Here is a 25,942-nt window from a genome sequence, read left to right on the forward strand (position 1 = left end):
GCAGCACAACACAGGTTTTGTAACTGGGCCTTGTTAATGTAACAAACATGATAACAAAATCCACACAATATTCAAATTACTCTCACTTAGTGGTTTTGGGTTTGGTTTCTTTTGCTGTTGTTGGTTTGGGGGGGGGGGTTTCGCTTTTTTGGTTTTGCCTTTTTTTTTTTTTTTGCTGTTGTTAAGAAAAATACTGCTCATTCTTTAAGCAGAATAAGGAAATACGTTACTGGCATACAAACAAATCAGAAAAGCAATAGCACCAATAGCAGTATTTTCATTAGCAGTCTTACTGTGTTTAACATGCATGTTCCCTATGATACATTTGAAACAGTTGCTGTAACTACTCTTGCAAAATAGCCTTCATCAAAAGTGACTGGTGGAAAAGTTAGTGGCGATGAGTCAGTAGACACACAGCTTATGACACCAATCTGTCAGAATCTGAAGTTTCCAACAGTGAAAATTCCAGTGACAGGGGGACTGATTCACAGTCGATTTCGCAAACCTTCCCATTACTAACAAGTGCCCCTCCTATCTGCCCAGGTTAAGCTCTCTCAAAAGCACATTAGTAAAATGAATGCAGAGCTCAATTTAGTCACAACACACGTGAGAAACTTCCACATATTGTCCAAAATCTGATAATTAAAAGACAAGTTATTTCACTGTCTTAGAGCAATAAAACAAAAATGGAAAAAGTTGAAGCTCTTGTATCAAGAAAAGTTGATGCTATTTACTACAAATTCTCACATCAAATTAAATACTACTAAAGGCTACAGGCATTTCCTGAGGATGATCACTTTTTACAGCACTTTTTTTTTTGACAACTAAAGCTATTGGTGAATGAGAAGCAACTATTTCTAACTTACTAGCTATCAAAAAATACAAACCATTGCAACAAAGAAGCTCAGCATTAAATACAATAATCTCCAAAGTAATAAGAAAGTTTAATAATTTAGGACACCTTTAGAAATACCTTTTGAGAAAAAAAATTACCATTTTTCAAGCAACTTTCTGAAAATGCTATGATCACCCAAAAGTTAGCAAAGGAAGATAAATTTAGCCTTTCCTCATAGGAAATATGTTTTCACAGTAGTAAAAAAAACAGAAAAACAACCAAAAACAAAACCAAAAAAACCTCATTCTGAGAGGACTCCCTGTGTTTACACGTGCAAAAATTTTGTATCAGTTTTGTTACAAAACCAACACAAAGAGCTTTTTTTCGCTTAGTAGCATCACGTATGACATTAAGTATTCAAGGTCCTCTTGCTGACACATTCAACTTCGTAACCAACCTACTCTGAGTATTTCTGCGCTCCTTTATGTGCGAGAAAAATCAAGTATGTCTGCACAGGAACCCTTAGTTAAGAAGTAATAGCCTTGCATCTGAGACTAAAGGGGAAACCTCAATTAGCTCCTTTGAGCATAGGGGCTTCCTTATAAACCTCAGCAGCTGAAAATCAGAACATAAGATGAACATCCAACAGAATTTGTACTACAGTCAACAGTGAGACTTAGAGCTTCTCAGAGCATTTAATCAAGGATCAGAATTTCCTTTCCTTGATGCATGTTGTACTTGGTTTCTTGGGTAATAAGAGAAATTAGCTTCCCTTAAATAAATCTAAAAAGATAGCATGCAAGAAAAATGCTGGTTGCAGCTTGAAGTACAAAACAATGTTTCTCCAAAGTCCAAATACCAACTGTGAGACTAAATTTCTCATGTCATCTTTCCAACTGTGAAGAAAATTTTCGAAGCTTCAAAGGAATCTCACAATAGTGACAGCCTAATATTTTATTTGTCACATCACCAACGAGAGATCAAGAGACTAAGACAGACATTTTCAAGCCTGAGTTGAAGGGCTATTTCCCATTTGATACCTAAGGACAATCTGCCCAATTTCAAGCCGTGTCTATAAAGGCTAATATTGCAACAATAAAAAATGGTTGCACTAACTGCTCAGGATCTTGAAGTCCAAGCACACTTCCAGATTTGAGTGATAACTAATTAAACAAATACTGTGAAATAAGTGGGAAAATATGTAAAATAAAGTATAAGTTCTCGATTAGCCTTTGGTTTCTTAACTGACTGGGGGGAGGAGAGGAGGATCAAAAATAGTAAAGAACTAGTATTCATTTCCCCTAGGTGAAACTGGGGAAATAGAGACACTGCCGGTCCCTTTAGACTGGCGTGAGAGGAAACTGATTAATCCCAACTCTGCTGGTCTTTCATTTTTCAGAGGCATCATGAAGATGGGCCATAATGAGAGAGGTGATGGACTATGTGAGCAGCTAAAGAAGATGACCCAATTTACGGTTCATTTCTTTCTCCAGTAATTTTTGGGTTTCTTGAGAAAACAGATAAGAAGAGGTCAAGGGGGATCTATACCTTTACTCAATTAAGTAACTCTCATCCCAGTGTAACAACTGCTTTATCGCACACTCACAGTATGGGAAAAAGTGGGGAAACTTGGAGAAGTGCTTAAAAGATGACTGGCTCTGTTTTAGGGGGCCCTCATAGTTTTCTTTTCTATACTGGTTTTGGGAAAAAACTTCTAGTCAATAATAACATACAGAAAAAAACTAGAAAACAAGTAAAATAACATTTACTACTGATTTCTTAGTATTTCAAACAGACTATTTCAACCTTTACTTTTTAATTTTTATTTTAACTACTTTCTTTAGGAAACATTGCATCATTTTGAAGAATAAATTCCCTTTGTGACTATTGTTACCACCTAAATCAACAATCCAAACTCTCCAAGTACGCAAGAGAAAAACACCAGAGACCAAAAAAAAAGCTAACAGAGAAAGCAACCATGCTTAGCTCAAAAAACCCAGTTCTTCATTACTTTTTAACCATTGTAGTTTAAGGGTTAAAAAACAAACTAAAAATTGAAATTAAGAATGTTTATTAGCAAAAACATTCATTGATTACTTTCTAATTTTAAGCCTGTACTGATACAAAACACCAAGAACACTGTCTCTACCTCATGAGTACACTGTCTCTGACTCATGAAATCACTTGTAAAAGTCTCATTAGCTTGAAACATTCCCTCCTGTCACATAGAGACACTGGATCCAGCTTCTCCACAGAGAGAAACCATGGCTGGGGTTTTGTTTTAAATTAGTTTTCAGAAGACTGAGTAAGAGTTTACAATATCAATAAATTAAGATTAAATTCAATCCATGTAATTATAATATGTATTTGTTTATTCAATATTTATCATATGTACTACAATCAACTATAATTATTACATATATGCAAATCATACATAAATCTAAGGTAATAAAATTATTTTTCATACTCTGTTGACATGAGTGCAAATGGCCATGAAATACCTTAAAACTCCTTTAGTCCAAGATTTTTACAGCACTCTCCATATATGTTCTTTCAATATCTACCAAAAAATTACAACACAGCAGCCCACACCTGTCACAGAAGTCAGCCTGAGCAGTTTTCCTCACTAAAGATGAAAAAGTATAACAATCCAGACAATGCACACCAGGAACAGCATCCTGCCCTATCGCCAACTAATAGGTGCTTTCTCAGAATGGGCAACGTTCACCAAGACCAGAAGCTTACAGAACAAGGACTCTGGGAGGCACTCCTCAGCTATGAGTTGCAGGAGAGATTAGAAGGACCTCAATTTACCAGGAGCAATATGGTACCGCAGAGGACTTAGCTGAAACTGTGAGGGCAGGAGGGGGCAAGCTCACAGGACACAGTTACCCAAGCCATTCCAGCTGCTCTTGCATTACCCAAAGCCATGCATTTCAGAGGCTGATACAGTTGAAAAGACTGACTTTATCTTAAGGTAAAACCTCTGTATTTTGCATACAGTGACTTAGTAGGGCTCCATGGACTCTCTGGTTTGAGAAATAAAAGTTTGGGCTCCCTCAGGAAGACTTCTAGGAGGGTGGACCTTTCTTGTAGGAGCTACCTTATCAGACTCATGAGAATGCAAAGCTGACATCTTGAAAATTTCTAAGCAATACACGCATCCTGGGAGGGTCTCAGAAAGGATGTTCCAGGTTTCCTGTACTGCCAGTGGTATCTGGGCAGACACCAGAGGGCACACAGAGGTGGCAGGAAGCCACCAGTCTGAGGACAGGATAAGGCAAAGAAAGGCTGGCAAAGAGCTGAGCCAACACAGCAACGCCTTTCCAAAACAGGGTGGGGGGAATAACACACATTCATGAGCTTAAATCTCCTCCCTCTCCAACCAGGAACATCATCTCGTAATATATATGACAGGTATAGGAACCACTTAGAAGCATGTAAGAACAGGTATATGCTTTCATATAGCAAACATTAACTAAGCCTGAGAGTAAAGAGGGAGCAGCCATACATGAGAAGCAGCAGTGAATGATTTGCTTTGCCAAGTCAATACAAGACAGAATCAAAGTATTGTTCTTGGCAAGTACAAGCCAGCACACAATCTACTAACATTCAGCATCCCCTTCCTCTCAAGTCACCCTACAGAGTTCGTCACTTGATGAACTTATTTCCTAAAATAAAAGTAACAGTGTTTAAGGAACTTATTAATTGGCATCTGAAATGTTTTTGAGACTTGGGTGGGGTAAACATAAAGGTTGATTTTATTTTGGTAAGTACTTCTTATCCTAAAAAGTTCTTTCATGTGCAACGTTTGACAAACAAATTTAGATACCACATTAATATTTAAAAGGAAGTATTCTCAGTTCAATGTTGAAAGCATCTGAAGATTCAGCATCATGATTTATTAAAAAAAAATCTTAAGAGGCCATGAACATATTTTCACTGCAAGCAGCTGCTCTTAAGGCTACAGAACTAAAACTTACTAAGATGCAAAACATGACATATAATTACCTCAGATCCCAACAGTAAAGATACAAAGAACAATAAAATTTAAAAAACCCCACATTTATTTATCAGTTGGAAGGTAAGACGGTAATTTTTCTAAATCGGTGCTTCTACTTAGCCATAATGAACAGAAGTCCACTCCACTCCACTGAACAGAAAAATGTCATTCTATACAGAACATAAGAATCAGAGGAAAAACGATCATCGTGAGTTTTGCCCAAGACCTACTAAATTTGAAAGAAAAAAACATGTTGATGACTTGGTGATGGTTTACTCTTTTTGAATAAACACTTGGGAGAGAATTAAAAGGTAAACAATTGAGAGAGAATGACTGATCCAGTCTCTTCATTAAAAAGGAAAAAAATATTTATGCTTATTTATTCCTTAATCTGACCTAGAGAAACCATTTTATTTTGTTTCAGGATTGGGGGGTTTTTGGTAGTACTTTAACATACCTTAACGTTGCTACATTACATTCCTTTATGACTGAAATTGAGGCCAGAAATTAATGACTTACCACAATTTGAGAAATCAGATAAACAATAATTGGTACCATTAGGTTAAATTCAAGAATTTAAAAATCTTATCAGTTTCCACACCTGAACTTACCATTTTCTTAATAAATGTTTCCTTAAGTATGTGTATTAAGACAAAAACATGGGGTTAATTCTAAAATATATGATCATATTTCTTGATGTTGATATGGACATAGGTTATTTTAAAAATTACTTTGACATTGTGCAATTACATGATTCTCAACAACATCTGTGCCAAGACACCTTTAAATGAGGTATTAATTGTAATTAATTGAAGAAACTAGTAATATTTTTAAGATCACCAAGAATGGATTATATTTACAAAGTAAGTTTAAAAGAATATTTAAGAAGTAAATTTTCTCTGTGTAAATACTTCAGTAAATCATTAACTCTCTCCAAACATCAACCATTCTGTTGATTCCATTATTGCCAATGAAACTTACAGGAGTCATTGACCAGGCTGGCGACTACCTAAAGAAGTATTTCTCTGAAGTTTCTGTAGTTGTTTGTTATATTGTTTGGTTGGGGTTCTGTAATTGCACAGAAATTCAATGATCCTGTTCACAGTTAGGAAAGTTTTGCTGAAGGTCTTTGCAAAAAATTTACTTCCAACTTTTCTTAAGTATGGCTGTAACTACATGCCACCTATGACTGTGTCTCTAGAGGTACTTGTTATTTTTATGTTAAAGTGAAAATCTTTGCAATGAAAAGGATGAAAATCTATAAAAGACTGCAAGAACAAAGCTGATTTTACATCTTCTTCACTCTCACAGTATAAACATAAATCCTGTCTCAAAGTAATCCTGTCTTCAGAAGAAATTCTGACAAACCTACTTGACTGACAAATGCTATGCCTGAAGTGCAGTTAACTTGACACTTTTCACAAAAATAAACCTCTGCATTATTGCAATTAACTGTCTAAATTGAACTGGGACCTTTTTATAGCTTCTCTTCCACAAAAGAAAAGCCTATAATCTTATTCACCTGAAGCAGACTACATCCTACAACTATGATCACAACTGAACTTGTATGTATTTGTATAGATGCATTTCCCATTGTTTAAATTATTACACTTGCAATTATAGAAGCATCCCAAACAAACATTATTCCTCTTCTCGTAAACAGTACTTTATGTAGAACTGGTCTCGTTAATTTATTATTATTTTGATAGAAACACATTTTAATTGGATTGATGCCTTCTTTTCAGAATAACAAATTGGTATACTTTCCTATCAGGACAGATCCTGCTCTGACATTGCAAGAAGAGTAAACATCAAGTGAAAAATGCAGACTTCTTGTTTTATTTCACTTTAGATTTTTTTTTCCAATTTATATTTAAACTCTGGATCAGTTTCACAGTTACTCTGCCCAAAATCAAGCTGTTCCAAAAAAATAGCACAGAGTTTTATAACATGAAGCGCCCTCAGAAGTATAACTTTAAAAAGCGTCACCAGTTCAACCTACACATGTTTCTGAGGATGGCCAGGAGGAAATGCACGGCTAAGATGTTGGCATCAGGTTTCTACAGGATGGAGAAACTGAAATATGCCCCTCAAGTCTGGCCAGTGCAGGCTGTTCACTGTGTGTTTACTTTCCCCATCACTGAATAGGTTCTACACTATGAAGCCAACACATCTAAGAACTACAAAATACAGCATCAAGAAGAAAATCCCTCATATTACAAGGTCCTACATCTATAGTTTTGATCTGTAGACATCACAGCTGCTGTTAAACATTTGGCCAATCAGACAGACCGAAAGAGGAGGTGAAGTGCTGGAGTCAGGAAGAGAATTCCTTTGCCTTTTAGGTCCCTTTATGGATATGGAGAGGCCATACTGGCTCTCCATGCTGAAGTTCAGGAAGATTTCCTCCCCTCAAATCACTAACAAAAATTCGCAAAGCACAATCCTGATATATGAAACACTAAATCTCTACATGACTGACTCAGATGCTGACAAACTACAGTGACATGTCATGTTGCTGTGCTGCAGATTACTTGCTGAGTTTTCAAACAACAGACTAATACATGGTGGATAAAACCCTGAAATTATTACAGTTCAAACAAAAGTTAGTTTTTTGAAGTCTACCAAGTACTTCCTCAAACAAAAACTGACAATAGGCAATAGCATGGCCATTCAGCTATTAACAGCAAAACTGTTGGTAATTGCATCTCCCATCAGCATCCATTTCAGTCTTACCTGGTAGATATCAGAAAGGCTGCTGCTTCCTGAATCACTAGTGATGCTACATCCTGAGTGACTAGATGAAACGTGGGTCACCTGTGGGTGGAGACTGTCAGTAAGGTGCAGCTTTGTGAAATCTGCAGGAAGCTACAGGTGGAGTAAAAAAAGCATCATTACAATTTGAGGGAGATACACAGCAAAATTAATTCAAATCATATATGTCACTTTACCCTCTGCCAGTATCAAGTGTATTAAGAAAACCATTGGGGCTTGAGAATGCAGCATAAAAATTTTGAGGTTTGCAGCTTTTTGAACTCATGCAGAGGTCAGCAAATTGTTGCAAATATAAGAGATTTAAGAAAAACATAATCTGAGGACAAACACTAGTGAACTAATGTGCCAAAACTCTTCAATATCTTGCTATAGGGTTTGGATAGAATTAAAATGCATATGAATGTCGTGCTACTTCCAATATCAATAGTTTCCTGTAGAATTAGAATTAACAGTTGAGTAAAGTCACACCCTTTAAAAATCAAAAGCACTGCTCTAGATTTGGTATATTTTGTTTCTCAAGTTGACAAAGTACATTAGAGAAAAGTAAAATCCAAGTCACTGAGCTATCCATTATACTTTGAGCCACATAATATGACAGCAAATAGGAAATGTGGGAAGACTGATACAATTATAAAGAGCTAGAATCCTGAAATGAGTTTGCTCACATGCAGTGCTGAAGAATGAATCAAGACCATGTATTTGATCATTGAACAATCATCCACCAAGATTTGTGATGTGTATTTTCACTATTGCTTTATGCACATAGCTCCCATGAAAATCTTTAAGAACTGCAAACATTGCCAGAAATGACAAAGGAAAATATCTGCTATCTGAAGAAATATTTAAACGCTATTTCAGGGGCAAATCACTCCTCTCCGAGAAGCCTGCATCCCACAGCTAGTTAATAAAAGTATGCTAATGTATCAGTTTTGTTGAGCAATAAATTCTTCAATAATTTTCTTGTTAATTTTTTTCAACTCAGACAAGGCAGATACTCTCATCTTTAAGAAGTTGTGTTTGTATGAAAAATGTCATATACAGTATGTCCATCCATGTCAATTTTGAATGCTACCTTGGTGCTATTACCATTCTCCCTGGATGGAAATGGAAATAAGAGTTCATTCAGCGTTAAGATAGAGTAAGCTGATCAGTATAAAAGGTTATGAAAAAAAGTCATCTCCAAGTCTCAAGAGAGCATGCTTGAGAAAATTATTAGCTCTGTACAGCCAAAGATACTGAATGATTTTACTGCTATTTGCCTTAAGTTTGTTCATGGAGCATGACCTGAAAGAACCTTGGCTTTAAGATTTGCCATGAAAAGCACAGACAAATGAAAAGTTTAGTCTTATTTAGACTGACTGGCATTTCCTATTCGAATACATCTGAGTAGGATTTCTTCTCACAGCATGACTGTATCAGTGACAGGGAAAATGGCTACATTTTAAACATTCTTTCTTAGTATTTTACCTGAAAGAGGGGTTAAAACCAGAAACCAGACACTAATAATACTAAAAGGCTTCAGTAAGCCCAGAGCTAGAGTTGATCTTCATCAACAAAGAGAGGGTAATTAACAAAAGTAATACTTTAATACATACAGCCATGGATGCTGCCTCCAGAAAAATCTAGTTATGCTCACCACTTTTGATAATGTACCAGAAGGAGAATACAGGGCATTAAGGGAGTGCATTACAGTATCTGTTGGTTTTGCTACTTCACTTTTCAATTTGTAAGTTTTAATTATCACAGAACTGAACCACATATATTGATACTTAGGCCACAATACAACTTTTTTTTATCATTATTTGAGGCATTCTACAAGTAAGTATACATTCCATAGGTAGAATGCATAGGAAATGAACTGCCACAGCTTATGTAATGTGTCAATGCCTACTTCTGAAAGTGCAATCTCTCATAATTAAAGCAGTCTAGGTTTATTTCCAAGTAGAAATCCTACATAACATTTTAAGATACATGCACCAATTATCTCAAATTCATATATTTAATAACTTAAAAAGATATAATATTTTCAGGAGTTTTACTTTTTATAACAAACTAGTTCAGTCCCAAATAAATATTAACTCCACAGAGAGCTGTATATGAATACAGTCTTACATCCAGCCAAACACATTCAATTTTTCATAGTGCCCTGCAAATATCTCCATGTCGTTAACAATGGCATTTATTTTTTATCAATGCACTAAAAATTTTAAAGAACCTTCCATCAAAGTAAATCCACTTAGTACGTTAAAAAAAATGAAATCAAGCTACGTTTAATATAATGACTGCACTTAGTGCTTTAAATGAACAGCAAGGGTTTATGTTTTGTTACTGCACAGGCAATAGGAAGAAGCAGGGGACTGCACAATAACTGCTGGAATACATTGCAAATAAAAGCAAGTCTTCAGAATCTTTTTGGCTGTAGACAATCAGCTGAAAGCTTGGTGATTACGGGTTTCAGAGTAACTCCTCAAGTCAAAGCCATGCTGCACGAGCTGGACTTGCCAAGTGGTGACAGAAGATCAGAAGCAGGCATTTTACTTTAGGCAACCTAACTAGTCACTTTGATGCTAATCAAATAGGACTATTTACAAGCAGAAAGCACATGCTCACATCTTTGCAGAATACTACATCTCTGTGCTACATGCCCGAAAGCAGCATCCACTTTGACTGCCCTACCCCCCAAAGTTAAGGCAAGAGGCTGCATGAGGAAAAAAATAAATACAAAAATTTAATAAACCAAAACATTTAAACTGTAAACTCCGTGAAAAATCAAATCACAGTAGGCTAATGAGAAAAAACAAAACTTAACACCTTCCCCTCACCCTACCCTTCTTTCTAGGCTCAACCTCACAAATTCTCTAAATCCTCCCCCCTCAGTGGTGCAGAAGAACAGGGAATGGGGTTACAGCCCCTGGTAACATCAGGTTACCATCACAGGTTGTCTCTGCTGCTCTTCTCCTTGCAGGGAGGACTCCTCACACTCTTCCCCTTCCAAAGGAGGCAGTCCTCCATGAACTTCTCCAAGGTGAGCCCTTCCCACAGGCTGCAGTTCTTTATGAACTGCTCCATCGTGGGTCCCTTCCACGGAGTGTAGTCCTTCAGGAATAAGCTGCCCCAGCATGGCTCCCCTGTGGGGTCACAAGTCTTGCCAGGAGCCTGCTTCAGTATGTGCTTCCCACAGGGTCACAGCCTCATTCAGGCATCCACCAGCTTTGGCATGGGGCTCCTCCATGGGGTGTAGGTGGATGTCCGCTCCCCTGTGGATCTCTGTGGGCTGCAGAGGCACAGCTGCCTCACCATGGTCTGCACCACAGACTGTAGGGAAATCTCTGCTGGGGCACCTGGCACACCTCCTCTTTCTCCTTCTGCACTGACCTTGGTGTCTACAGGGTGTTTCTATCACATGTTCTCACTCCTCCCTTCTCTGGTTGCAATTGCACAGTTTTTCTTTCCCTAGTCTTTGGAACTATGTTATCCCACAGGAACTACCACCACCACTGATGAGCTCACCCTTGGCCAGTGACAGGTCCAACTTGGAGCTGGCTGGCATTTGCTCCTTCAGAAATAGGGGAAACTTCTGGCAGCTTCTCACAAAAGTCACCCCTGTATCCCCCTGCTACCCAAATCCTACCACACAAACCCAATATCAGCTACACCTGTTATTCCTGGAGCATGTTTTGTAAATGGTTTTCAGTAACTAAAACGAGAGTAAAATGCAACATTCAACAACAAGCAAAAAACTGTCTGCCCCGAACTAGGATATTTACATCTAAATTCTTACTTACAGTGGAACATATTCAGAAAATACCAACATGAAACCATGCTATTATAACCCAGTGAAAAAAATTGCTAGGAACAACCATCTCTGCTTTTGGGAAACATATGGCAGTTAACTTCACTACAACAGGTGAAGTTGCTGTGCTACTGAGTATCATTTTATTATTAAATTATTAGGCACTCTGTTCTTACATTCAGCTATTACTCTGTTCTAAAGTTTAGTATTGACTTTAGTATATTTAGTATAACAATAAAACTAAAGGTTTTCTTGCAACGCTTTGAGGCACATACTGGCCAGATCGAGCACATGCTTTATCAACCAGACCATGAGCAGTATGAGGAAGCCTAAGGACACACCCTTTGCCTCAGAAACATCACCCATTGCAGACTGACAACACCACAAATGGCATCACAACTGAATACTCATTTTTATCCTGTCTTCCATCTTCATTAAATGATGGCTAGGAGTCATTCAACGTAACAAGGATCAAAAGCAACTTGTCTATTTTACATAACAAGCATTTATTTTTCTGCGACCACACTAAGCTAACAGCTTTGCTGAAGCCAACACCTACAACATTTAACTTCATTACCGAACACTCAGAGTCACAGCATCAGAAGGAACTAGCAGACAGTAAAAACACAATGGAATAATTTAGAAAAATTAAGACATGATTTGTTTTTCAGTAAATATAGTTTCAGAATATATTCCTACATTAAATAATTAAGAGTCATTAAAAGGGTGAGAAAACTGTCCTGATGACCTATTCTCAGGACAACCTTCCTAAGTGTCAAGCATTAAAGTGATATATAGATCTAATAGTGTAAAGCATAGATAGAGAGTGTTAGCATAGATCTAATAAAGTGTAACAAGGGACAGAAGTTGTTAATACAAAACAAGAACCAACAAAATAGTTTCCACCAAAGCACTAATCTTAATTAGAGAGCAGTCAAAATAGTATTTTATAAACACAATAAGCAGGCATAAGCGCACACATACACACATCCATATAGGTTACACACATGGATAGAAACCAGAGGGAAAACAGTACATCTGGGAACTCCATGTTTTTACTTCTTGAAAACCCTAAAACAAACGAAAACTCGAACAATTATGTGAAACTATCTTAAGGACAAAGACATATATCCCTTTTGAACTCTACAATACCTTAAACCCTATCACATCTTCCTATCTTAAAAGCAGCATTTTATTACTTCCACCCTCAAAGTGAGTCATCGCTTTATGCATGCAAAACTAACAATTACTTTGCTCTGAATATGTTCCTTCTATTTTAAGAACATCATGATTTTCTCCTACCCTACAGCATGCCTTTCTATATAACAAAAGAAACCGCTATTGCAGCTTCTACTCAGAAATCACTGGGCTTATCCTAATGATACAGTATTTAAAAAAAAATTAAATACATTTTCAGAATATTTACTGGACAAGAAATCAAAATCCTTGGATATAGCATAAAAAGCTATGAGAATAATAGTGAAAATAAGTGAAACTACACCAAACCCCTTTCTTTATTTAAATAGTACTCCTGCTGCTTTTTTGTTTTGTTTTGGGTTTTGTAGTTTTGGGGGTTTGTTTTGGTTTTGTTTTTTTATTTGGTGTTTTGTATACAGTGAAAACAAGTATAAATGCAAAACGTGAGAGACAGACACAAGAATGTAATTTTAAATTACCAGAAGAATTCTGGTTAAAGAGCTTCTCATTTTAAAGCAAACATACTGGTAAGCATTTTATAAACAAGGTCCTCTACTGAAGGCTGACAGCACTTCATGAAAAATTTATAAAGCCTGCAAAGTGACTGAAGTACATCTGCAGAAAGATGGGATTAAAGAGAGCAAAGGTGTAACATTCTGTTATGCAATTCCCAATGAATGCTCTTATAGGTAATTAAGTGCCACTGAGACAAGCTAAGCAAGTACAGTATAATACAGTAGACAAATATCACCCTTATAGCCTCTATTTCCAGTTTCTGAAACACAAGCAAAATCAGATTCTTTAACCTCTAAACACATGTATCTGATCACTTATTTTGTAGTAACTCTTTACTAATAAAATAAAAGCCATCATAATAAAAAGTTTTTCATTCTATAGATGACACAGTCCCCCAAATATAACTAAGTAAATTACAACAAAGTTTTTTTGGGATTCTGTATCTTTTTGTGAAGGAAGAAGAACAGCAGACAAATAAACTGATATTGTGTCTTAGTCTTTCTCATTTTTTCCCCCAAGACAGAAATTCTAAAATTTTTATTGCACTACAAAAGTGTAGCTCACCAAGGCAGAATTCTTCAGTATCCTATCAAATTGTTAACATTTTATTTTACTGTTGTATAGAGATACTCATTTTTATATTAAATGTTTCTAAGACTTTTCTCTGTATTTTAAAGCTATACACGTTTATACATACATATATATATACACACATTTATGGTGTTTAATGAAAGAAGAAATATTTCTAATAATGGTGGGTATTCACCAACATACTATTTCAACGTAATTCTTTCACTAACCAAGGGAGACATCAAGGAAAACATTTTTATGGTTGAGTGATTTTAAACACAGCAGTCAATGCAAGTAATTACTGAATAATAAAGTAATTTTTATCGATTCTGTCTGCAGACATGATGCAGGCTGACATGTCCAGTGGAGAATTAAATTTAAAATAAAAGTGTAAACTATATACGGTTCAAATTAGCATGCAATTCACATGAAAGAAGGATTTCCTTGTACCTAGGGGTGGAAAAGATGAAGAAGCTTCTATATATATATTCTACAAAAACTTCTGTAAGACTTAAATAAAAACCTACTGACTTGAATCACGTCTTGTATTCAACTGTTCACTTTATACAATAACACCTCGTGTATTTCAGATCTCTAAATTTTCCTCAAATAGACATCTTTCTGTGAAGCTGTGGCTCAAACTTCATGAAGATCTACTCAAATATTTTCTTCACCTTGAGTACAACACAAGACATAACCTATGTTCTGAAAATATTGCATTTTGATACTATTGTTGTTAAGCAGTTGTTTACATACAAAGCCCAAGCAGAACACCTCTAAAAATAATAAAAGAAAGTATTATAAGGATCTTTTCTGGCAATTTCTTAATACTTTCCTCCACTGATACTTAGCTATAGCTAACCACCCTCCCCCCACCTCCAAAAAAAAAGAAACTATTCAGATTCTAAGCTAATGCAACGTGAGCTGCTGGTCCCAGGGAGAGAGCAAGACAGACCAAATGCACACGAACTTCATTTTGTTTCTCCTTACAAAACACACACCGACTGCCACTTACTCATAGCTCTCAGTAGCTAATCCTATGAGCACTTAACGCATTGAATCCTTTGCTTGAAGGATTCTTGACTTCTGCAAAGAGACAGAGGTGTAAAATTTAAATGGGTGTCCAGGGAATGAAAAAGCTCCTAGGGACAAGTCTTTTTAAAGGAAAAGAAATGTATCACTGAAACACACCCATTCTTAATTTAACCACCTTCTCTGTTGTGTGATCAAATATGTTAGTATTTGTACTTTCTTTTGACAGTGTTTGAATCAGAGATTCAATGTGGCATTTTATATTCAAGTGCCTTACTTCAGGGAATCTGACAAACATTATTCCTTCAGCAAACACAAATGCCAATTTATTGACTACAGCTCAAATCATGTGGGGAAAATTTAAAAAAAAAAAATCGTATCATCCAGGTATTTACAGTGCCAGTGAACCACAAATACAAAAGAAAAAAACTGCAGGATGGAACTAAATCATACTGAACAATTTTCCAAAGTTCTTCTCAGGTTCCTGAAATTCTGAACTCAAACCATTATAACAAATTTACAGTGAATGGAACAAATCTTCATGATCAAAATATTTTTATTTAGAACTTTACTCAGAAGTCTATCTCAGTCAAAAAAATGGCTTGTAAAAGTGTAACTTTTTAATTGGGCAACATACGATAATTCAGTAATTTTAAAATATGGACTCTGTGGTGATTTTAAAATTATAGCAGTTCTGCATAGGGATCAAGCTAGAAAGATCTCTACAACTTTTGACTGCAGATACACATTTAAATACCAACAACTCTTTGACAACCTCAACCACATGAAGAAACATGGAAGTAAAACTTTACAGAAGGGATTATGTAGGATTTTCAGATTTGCTTCCTCTTTTTTCATTAAGTATCTGCTATTTTGTATTATTTCATAAGTAAATAAATTTATTTCAGATTGAGATCGGATCCCATTCTTTGAACTACTGTGAATAGCAGAATCTCTGTTCTGGTGTAATATGTCTGCACATGTCCAAAGACATACCCTACCACTCTTGGTAGCATCCCACTGTCCCACCACTTGCATTTAAGAGCCCCAACAGAGCCTGCACAGCCCACACCCTCACACAGACTAACAGCTTCCCAAAAACACTGAATAAGGTTGGGAAGGGAATTCATCTTGCGGAAATCTACATAATTAAAACTGACAAGCAGAGACAGGCACTCACTGATGACTGCCGTTTAGGATGAAGGAAAGACCGTTCTGAGGTATTTCAATATCTCTAGGGTAGGAGGGTAGAAAACGGAGTTCAACCACTGAACTTCAGTAGAAGTTCCCCACTATTTAATAGCAACAGACATGGAGGAAAAAATAATAATAAAGCCTGGCTTTGCAGAGATCTCTCTCCTGGGAATAACTGATTTTCATACTAACAAAATGCATGCTCCAGTTGATGTTTTTCCCACAGTTAAATATTTCTAAATACTTCCTCTTGTGGCTGTTTGGGTGCTTAATATGCTGAGAACTGCTGCTGGGTTGGAAACGAAGTGGCCCATTTTCAGGGCTTTTGGAGGCTTGTAAGGTTACATTTTGAACTCTTTGGCCTGTTACAAGTAACTGTGGGAGAGGAAGGAACAGAGAACCTTGTAACGAACTTTGTTTCCACAGGAAACCAGACAAAAGATTTACGCCTAAGGATGTAAAAGCAAAACAAGTTCAAGAACACTTTATGTAGGCACATATGTTAACAGGAAATGTTAATTCAAACATTTTCAAGCAAGATGTTCTCAATCCTACAGAGTATTTTAAATAAATAACAGAATGCTCATGTATACCTCACATACAGACTCATATGGGGTTCTTACATAGCAATCTCACAAGTAGACACGGGGGATGATAAAAAGCAATTACACCAGCAGGGGTAAAACTGATGGCACCTGCAGACAGATTTTATTTTCAGCTTTAAGGCACCACTCAGAATTGGAAACCACCACGGAGAAGTAAAGAGTTTGCCCCAAAGGTTAAAACATATTCTGGGCACGTCTTAAATGGTTTAAAGCAAAGATCTATGATATGTCTACAATTTCAACTGTTGAAGCCCTCCCATCAGTAGAGCATTCTTACATCATGTGTTGCTGTTCAGGTTTTGTTTTATACCTGATCACAGAATACTTTATGATTACAGCATTCTAGCCAATCTAACAAAGCTTGGTTAAGTTTTTCAAACATTCATGAGGTGATAGCTCAGTTTTGAACTGCAGCCAGTCAATGTGAACTAGTGCAGTTTACTACTGAACTACAGCACTGAATTTTACTGCACTAAACTAACTTACATCGGTAAAAGAAATCAAAGTGAACTGATTCTAGAATAAATTAAGCGCTACTCAAGTAAGCGTTATTTTTTTAAAGATGTAATATGAAAAATGATGGATATAGAAGATATCTTAGAAATCCCCTCTTTCCAAGTGGAGGGGGAAAAAACCAAAGGTGCTGATAAAACCTGCTGGTATCACAGTGCAATAAGACACTGTTGAGAGAAGAGATAAGCAGGACACTTCTGTGAGCATACAATGACTCCTACTTGGAGTAAAAGAAACACAATGCAGTAGAAGATGACATGAAATCATGCACTTAAAGACAAAAACAAAGAACCTGGGAACTTCCCTGTCAGAAACAACTCTGAAAAGTTTCCATGTAGCAGCTGATCAGAAGGTGACTGAATTGTTCAGGTGATGCAGCAGAAGGAGAATCCAATGAGATCACAGTATGCATCCTCCAGAAATACAGTTCTGGGCTCTTCTCCACGACCCCAGCAGGGATCTTATTTGGAAATGTTGCACACATTCCCAGCTGTATGTTTTAAATAAAGATGGGCTTAAAGCCATACACATACATAGAGTGAAAGAAGAACTATCAGGACTAAAAGAAGAAAAATTAATATTTGAGAACGTTCAGGAACAGCACGGCTTTTTCAGCCCCCACTGAGAGCGGGTATGAGCACTATCCAGAAATAGAAAGGAGGGAAAAGAAATATTTTCAGTAAAAGGCAATGCAGGTGTGAAGCCTAACGAGCAGGAAGCTGAAAGAAGGCTGCTATTCAATGAACTACAGAGATTCTCAAAACCAGACTCCACAGGATCTGTGGCAGAGGCGGTTTTCAAACTGAAGCCAGGCCAAGTTATAAGTGTGCTGCACAACAGTGTGTAACAGCAGCGACCCAGAAATTCCCTTCCAGATCCATGTCACTCCTTCAAGCAAAAGAATCTGAAGTGCAACTGTTCTTTTATATACTTATCATTCAGAAGCAGACTAGCTAAAGGAGGAAAAAAGACAAAAATCAACACGATTGACACGATAACATTTTCTTATCGGTTGCTTCTTTGTAGTCATCTAAGTATTCTGTACACTTCCAAAGCAAATTTTTAAAAGATATAGATAAATAGGGAGCTATTATGTACAGATGCAAAAATTGGAGATTTCCAACTGAGTCTTGCCTCTATAAAATACCAGATTAACTGAAGGAAAATTTGATGAAAATTTAAAGAGAGACAGGACTATTCACAAGCAATTAAATGAAAATTTTGTTTGAAGTCTGATGGCTGCAGCCATATCAATGCCACCCTTGGAGTTTTAACTAAAGCATTATCTCTGCTTTACAATATCAAGAAGTAGTTGAGGAGAAAAGTGGGTACAAGTTTCCTCTGTTCTCCTTGTCTGAGCACTTTTGCTTCACCTCAAACAAACAAAGAACCCACAAAACAAAACAAACAAACAAAAAAACAACAAAAAAAGAACTGCATTACAAGATGAATATCTCAACACACAAGTGGACATTAAAACTCTTGCTAAATTTTGTTTTCAAGAATAATCTGATTGTAGCATTCTTTAATATAAAGCAAAAATGTGTATTATCATAATCCATGGTTTGAGATTGCTAATTGCATAATAGTATTTTAAAACAATGACACAATTATAAAAAACGTTGGGCAAATAAGAGGCAAATTAATTTTGCTTAAAAATGGGGATGATGTAAATTCAAAGTACGGTGAATTTTTAAAAAATTATTACTTAAAAAGACCTTTAAGTCTACAGATAATACTTATAAGACCACCACACAGAGAGTAAAAAGGTTTCATATTTGCATTACAGAGTGATACAGGTACTCTTGCTGTTTTCCTGGATAATGTAAAAATAGCACAGCAATGAGATAACTCAAAATATTTTCAAATGACAAGCATTTCCCTTTTTACATGACTAATGTTGCAAAATCTTAAAATAGTATAATTTTCCCATAACTATGATTTTTTAACCCTATACTAACATGATTACTAGTCAAAGAGCTTTAGTACTTATTTTATGAGTTTTGAAAGTGCAACTGTACTCATGCAATGGCAATACAGCCACAGTGGATGTTGCTGTAACAGCCCTGACTTTGCTTCCTACATTATTTTACAGTTTTCCTGACATGGTAGTCAAAGAAAATTAATGAAAATTTTTCACAATGACACAAGCTTTTAAAACTGTATGTGCCATCGTGCATTTCTAATACCTCCAGAGTTTCTATTCTGTCACACAGAACAAGATTCCAACTTCTTTGAACTACTATAAATATTTACTAGTTGGGGCAAAAAACCTACTAGTTGTGTTCACTGTGATCGTAGGAAGGGAAAAAGTAAAGGACTATTTTTCTTCTTTTCGTCAAGGACCTTTTAGGAAATGCTAAGATGTTCTCTGAATTCTGGAGCACAGTGCAGCAACCACTGTGCAAAGCCATTTAAAATTATTTACAAGTATCAACACAGAAGCATCTTTAATATTAATTGTATCTCCACTGAATTTTGAAACAACCTGTAGAGCTTTTCTTTGTAGTCCCAGTGGCACTTCTCTAAAACTATAATATCTAATGCTAAGTTCCACTAGCCTCCCACTTATTTTTTTTTTTTTTTAAATCACCTAATTTTTACAAATGTCCTCAACAACATACAAGACAAGTAATACAAGAAGGTCCCATGTGGAGCCTGCTAAAATCAGGGCTGCTTTAGAGTAAGTAGGTATTGTCAGTTAAAGTACCATGTTATTCTGCTCAAAATGCTGACATTCAGATGTCACCTGCAGAAATTTATCTATTTGTGTCTGTGCAGATGTGCACACAGAGTTTAAATCATCCCTTATATTCCTGCCTTGAGTCAACAGCATACTAAAAACACAATCCATGTAGCAACTTATATATTCTACTGACACCATGAAATATTTTACTTGTGTTTAATTAGGAAAAGATTTTACATTACATTACAGATTGCCAAGCTGCAGAAATATAAGCAACACAGAAATCAGCTTGAAATATCAGGGCAAATAACTGAAGCTGATTCTACAGATACAATTAGTGACATTCATCTTTTTTCTCCCATCTACGAGAAGATAAGCTTTAGAGACTCAGAATGTGTGCATTTACATCACCTACTGCATTAGGTCACCTTGCAATAACCAGATAATCTGAAGAGTCGAGTCAACCACAGATTCACGGCAGCACTACAGTGGACTTTGCTATAACACATGGTACAAGAGATTTATAAAGTTACTTTCTTTCATAAAAGTGGTAGACATTTTAGTCATTACTGCATTAAATATGTTATCTCTGGATGCTTAACTGAATAAACCACCCAGTTGGAACACTGAGGTTTCACTTAAAACTAAAAAAAAAAGAATACTATTATTCTAATTCAGGCATTCCTAAATTTAGTTTTCCCTGGGTACCATCATCACAACATACAATACTACTGGAAGTGGCAGGTGTAGGAGTGACATTTAAGTGTCTAAACAACCTCTTCCTTTAACAGGAAAGAAGTAAATAACTAGATTTTCTGTATCCTGCTGCTGAGATGCATGCCACTGTTTGTGAAACTACACTTTAGTACCTATTAATTTAGGAAAAGCAGCTGTATTCAGGGACCTTGGGAAATCTCTGCTAAATGGAAATTTCCAAAATCCTTTGCCCTGAAATGCAAGAAGTCTCTAATATTCTCACAAAACTGGAAAAAAATCCCACCACCACCAACAGTATTATCAACTGTAAGAACCTACTAATTTAAAAATAAGCAAGACTGAACAGGACAGAAACTCCTGGAGTCAGACAACAAAAAATGTTTCCAGAAGTCAAACACCAACAGGCAAGGAGAGGTACACCTAGAATACAGACTTTCACAGTTCTTAGAAGAAACTAATGCTGTTTTCATATCAGTTTGGTTTTTAGTCTGCACCTACAGCTGTGAGCAGCTTCACTTTTAAAAGAATTAGTATGAGTCTTCTCTGTTGCCTTAAAAAAGAAAAAATCCAAGGAACCACCATTTTCAGACAGAGTTAATTATTTAAGTAGCACATTTTACAAAGGTTTCAAAATCCACAAATCCATGCATTTTTGTTTTCTTCCTAGTTTGTTAAAAGCAAGGACAATATAAAAAAGATCCTTCTACATTATTTACGTATATTTCAAACAAAGCCCCTCTACAGTCAGCTTTTTAATCAAAGGTCAAAAAACCTAGATGAAAATCCACTGGTGATGTGGGTCAAGACTGAAATGGCAAACACGCCAGGGAGGCACATCTAAGTCTAACATCTGGCTCTTTCCTGAGCGATCTAGAAGCGTAAAGAGCCTGCCAAGTATTTGGAAAATATGGGCTGCTTTTTTTCCTAGCTTGTTATCAGGAATACATTAAGATTTAGAGGTCAAGCTGTACCTTGATCAGTGAAGCAGCACAGGCAGAGCGTACAGTGCACGTTTTGAAGAACCTTTAGTTCCTTACATGTAAGAAAAGTGAAAACAACAAAAAAAAACCCAAACAAAATCCCCAAAACAAAAACAAACAAAAACCCACACAACAACAACAAATCTAGAGCACAAAAAATGCAGTTGGGATAAAATGAGAACAGGGTTGATGGTTCAGCAAACCTAGGACATAGAGAAGAAATAATTCCCAAAATTAGTTTAGATTTCCCAAAATCTAGAATGGCTTTTTTTTCAACCACTTTCAAGTACAATGTCCTTCATCACCCCATTTTCAAGCTATTGATCCCACTACCAATATTAAATTTATAGTCCAGTTCTGCAGTCATATTCTCTTTTTCAAGCATTCCCATGCTCTTTCAAATCATTAGACCATGTTAGACCTTCCTGACACTCATGCAACTCCTACAGCATTCGGTAGGCTGGCAGGCACACAGCAGCAGAAGGGCATTTAGGAAACAATGCTGTGGATGGAATCCTAAGAGCACAACCCAGCTCCCATTCTCCTGCCTCTGCAGGAATAACGGCAGCACAGAACAGTAAAAGCTTATTTTTAACCATAAAACAAGCCAACATGACCACACACACAAAGGGAGACCTACAAAATAGCACGACGTCATTTTTATGAAATCATTCTTCAGAAGAGGAAAAAAAGAAGAAAGCTCGAATCCACTTTTCATACTTGCAAGGTCATAGTTTGGAGTCAAGCTATAAACTAATAAATCCTACCTGGTCTGTCCAAATAACCCAGCAGACAGCATCTGTGGCTGTAAGCAAGCAAGCTGACAGGCTGCAGTCAGATAAAACAAGGCAATATTTATAGACTGAGTGAAAGAAATCAGAGGTTGAGGAATTTGACCACCGTGTTATTATCTGGGTTTACAATGTCGTTGCTCGCTGTCCCTATACCTCTGAAGATCAGGTAACTGCAGTTACCAAGAAGATGCATTACAGTTACCAAAAGCTGGTATTTATTCACCAAACCTGGGACAGTTGAAATAAATCACCTACACGAAAAAAGTTGCATGAGCTACATGGAGCTACATTTTGTGATTGTCACAGCATTTGTTAGCTTACTAACAGATGCTAAATGCAGCTATAATGTAATACCTTGCACTTTGTATCCTAACTCACAAGCCTGCTTTTCCTCTGTTTTGAAAAGCAACTGGCTCTTGATCCAGCTGAGATACTGGGACTGAAAGAGAAGGTTGGTCTTAAACCACTTTACATATTCCCAGTCCAAAGGAGAGCTGTCATCTCTGTTTAAGAGCTGCAAATGCCATGAAGGTATGGATACATTTGAGTGTAGAGAGTCACAAGCATCTTCACATTCAAAGTAAAATCTTCACATTTTGTCAAATGGTTCAGAGCTTTCTGTTGTCAGTTACAGTAGTCACTAAACTGGAACTCAGAAGACACATAGGGAAAATTAGAAAGCCCATATGAATTAAAGGAAGGGTAGTCACAATCCATACACTGCAAAGGAACTGTTGAAATTTGTAGCAGATCAAATTATTTGATGCCTTTTTAAGGTGTTCCAGACAGGTGTTGGTAGGAATGGCATATTATGGGAGACATCAACTTGACTGCCTGTAACTCAGGTTAGAAAACTACCCAGTCCAAGCTGGGAGGTTTAGCAGGCTACTCCCATTCAGGAAAATCCTCTTTCACTTTTCACAAAAAGGGAACTGAACATGCCAGGATTTTCTGTTCAACATTTGCAGTGGATACCAGTGATCAAAAAAAGACTGATGCCCTTATTTTTAGCTTTTTGAGCAGATTAAGGTTTAGGCCAAGTAGAGAATGCCAGGTTAGCTAAACACTGTGAAACTGGTTCACGGTAGCAAGCTTCACATTTGCAGTGAGAGCAACCCAAAAAGACAGATGTAGCCTCTTGCCCAAAGGACCACACTCTTGCTAATAGAATTACCAGAATCTTGATAGTCTAATAACCCACTCCAGCATCACAAGAGTAGATTAGAAACAACATATACACAAAATTTCCTATCTTCCAGTTATTTCACCAAATGTTGTGATTTTTGATCCTTCCCAAGCAAAAAATAATATAAAATAAGGCAATAGCTCTCCCTTTACATCTCAGATGTATTAGGGACTAAGTAGCAGCACTATTTGAGCCAGGTGCTATTATAATGTAAAGCTATTTACCTTCAACATCACCCACATAAAAGCATTGCAATCTGTTGTCCTTCATCCGCCCTTCTCATATGCCCATACAAACAAGGGGTTTGGAAGGAATGATAAACACTCCTAAAAATTCCAGCTTCTGGGCACAGGATCAGCTTTCACAAGTAACCCACTGAGCAGAGACCCCTTCAGCACAGCTTATTCTTCCCATGGCTTTCAGCTGAATCATCACCATCTCAAAATGAACAGCAACGAAGACTACTGGCACGCTGACAAAACCGGAATAACCACCAACCATCCAATTCTGGGACACCATACATGTAACATTTCAGTAACAGACTGATGGGTTAAGAATGCAGAGGTTAGAATCCTAAAAACACTGCAGACCTGCAGGGCCATCCCCCACTTCTCTTGCACTACAGCTACCAGATTCTTAAATACAATATTGAAAATGAAGCGTGATATGTACAAGGTTCTTTGGTCAAGGGTAAATCTCAAGACATTAATATTTCATGTTTCTCAAATCCTTAATATTAACTCTATTTCTCATCCATTGGCAATAAGGAATGCTGGGAAAAATCATTTAGTATTACACTTAGTATTGCACAAACTCCTGAAATACTCTATCAAAGGGTTTGGTTTTTTTCTTTCTAGAAGTATTACTTCTATTAATTTTTAAGTTTAGAAAATGCTAACAAGACATTCATCAGTAACACTAAGTGCAAAGAACTAGTAGTCTGGTAATAAATCTGTTGCAATTAAGATATCAAAAATAAAAATCAGACTTCAATAAAATAATCCTGAGAACCTGAAAATCTTATTCAGGTCTTAATTTCAGTCAAACAAAAATCACACAACTGTGTATTCCTGAAGGGGTTAGTAAAATTAGTTCAGTTTTTCAAACACCAAGGATGCTGTTAAGGCCTAATTTGTAGCAATTTAAAGCCTAGAATACAATAAGAAATAAAAATTATGTAAGATAGCTGAAGAAAAAAACATTAAATAAGGTTAAAAATATTACATTTAAGAGTTTTCAGCATCAGCATCATTATTCCAGATTCCTGATGGTCTGAACATAGACTAAATGTTTATAAAATTCTAGTTTAAAATTTAGAAATCACGGTTCCTAACGCTTATATTCTTAAATCATTGTGGTTATCTCTTGATACTTCATTGATTTTACAGACAACCTGTGAAGTTATCAAGTAGAGAAGCTTTTTGTAGACGAGTTTCAGGTCACCTCAGCAGCAGACACAGAACTTGAGACACTTCCCCTCACTTTTGCATACTGGAGTAGTACCAGCAGCAGAGACAATCACGACTGTAAAAACAACCAGCACAACTGACAGCATTTTCTAATCCTCTTATAAGCTACGCATTTCTTTACATATCACTATCGGAGATCCGCTGCCTTAGATAACTAAAAACGAAGTTTACAAAAACCTAAGTTTCACCTTCAGTCTCACTGGAATACTATTACAGTTTCATTAGGTAAACTGTTAAGTTTACATCACTTGGAAATCGTTTAAGTACCAGCATAAGTATCATAAAACCCTTGAACCAGCATTTAACAAGGGAGTGCATTTATTTTGCAGGTGGAATAATCAACTTCAGATGCTGAGGCATAGGATTCCCTTAGTGCTTGCTTCTAGTTGCAATGAACTTCATGCTACTCAACATGCATGTGAATTCCATGATATTTTTAACTTATGCTACTTAACAACACATTATCTTCTGCTTTTTAAAGTTTCTCTTATTCCTATGTTTTTATTAACTCATAGAATTAGGAGCAAACCAACTGTACCTTAAGGGATTTAGGAGTTTTTACTTCTTTTGATGTTTGGGATTTTTGGTTGCTTGGATGGTTTTCTTTTTTTTTTTAATTGTTGGGTATCAGCAGCTCTCAATTTCAGCTAGATTTTCAGTACATCTGAAGATCAGGCAGGAGTGCCAACAACTCAGTAATAATAAATAGCTTTAGTCTGTCGGTCTCAAAATAGCATTTTGGAAGAAGCTGACTTTCCTTTTCAGGTTCACATCTGCATTGTGACTATAAATACCACATTTCAGTATGTACCATCATAAATAGCACTCTGCAAAACACTCCAACAGATTTGGACACATCAGAACATAAACCAGAGTCATAATACTGATTATGTTAATTTCCCAATTCTCATTGTGAGGCCTGAAACTCTCCTACTCCATAAATCTGCTAAAAAATGCCCTCCTGTGCAATCTTCTATACCAACTATCCATGCTGACATGAAGAAATTTTAGCTACTTCTTGAGAAGATAGAGAAAGCAATATTTTGCATGCACACATAATATACATATAGATGGCAG

General features: G+C 36.5%; 1 protein-coding gene across 8 annotated transcripts in view; it reads right to left on the minus strand.

Moving 5' to 3' along the window:
- The window catches only part of RAPGEF2 (Rap guanine nucleotide exchange factor 2), a 185,920-nt gene that overhangs the window by 38,866 nt on the left and 121,112 nt on the right, over positions 1-25,942 (minus strand). For 6 of the 8 annotated variants that reach the window (XM_050338672.1, XM_050338674.1, XM_050338671.1 and 3 more), the window contains one exon: positions 7,575-7,706. The exons of 1 other annotated variant lie outside the window; for it this stretch is intronic. In XM_050338672.1, the coding sequence (XP_050194629.1) occupies positions 7,575-7,706 (132 nt within the window). The remainder of the gene's footprint in view (positions 1-7,574; positions 7,707-25,942) is intronic. One more of the 8 variants, XM_050338675.1, reaches the window with a different exon arrangement.

Source organism: Myiozetetes cayanensis, unplaced genomic scaffold (genome assembly GCF_022539395.1).
Source record: "Myiozetetes cayanensis isolate MyiCay16 unplaced genomic scaffold, myiCay2020 scf7, whole genome shotgun sequence".
Taxonomy (NCBI): domain Eukaryota; kingdom Metazoa; phylum Chordata; class Aves; order Passeriformes; family Tyrannidae; genus Myiozetetes; species Myiozetetes cayanensis.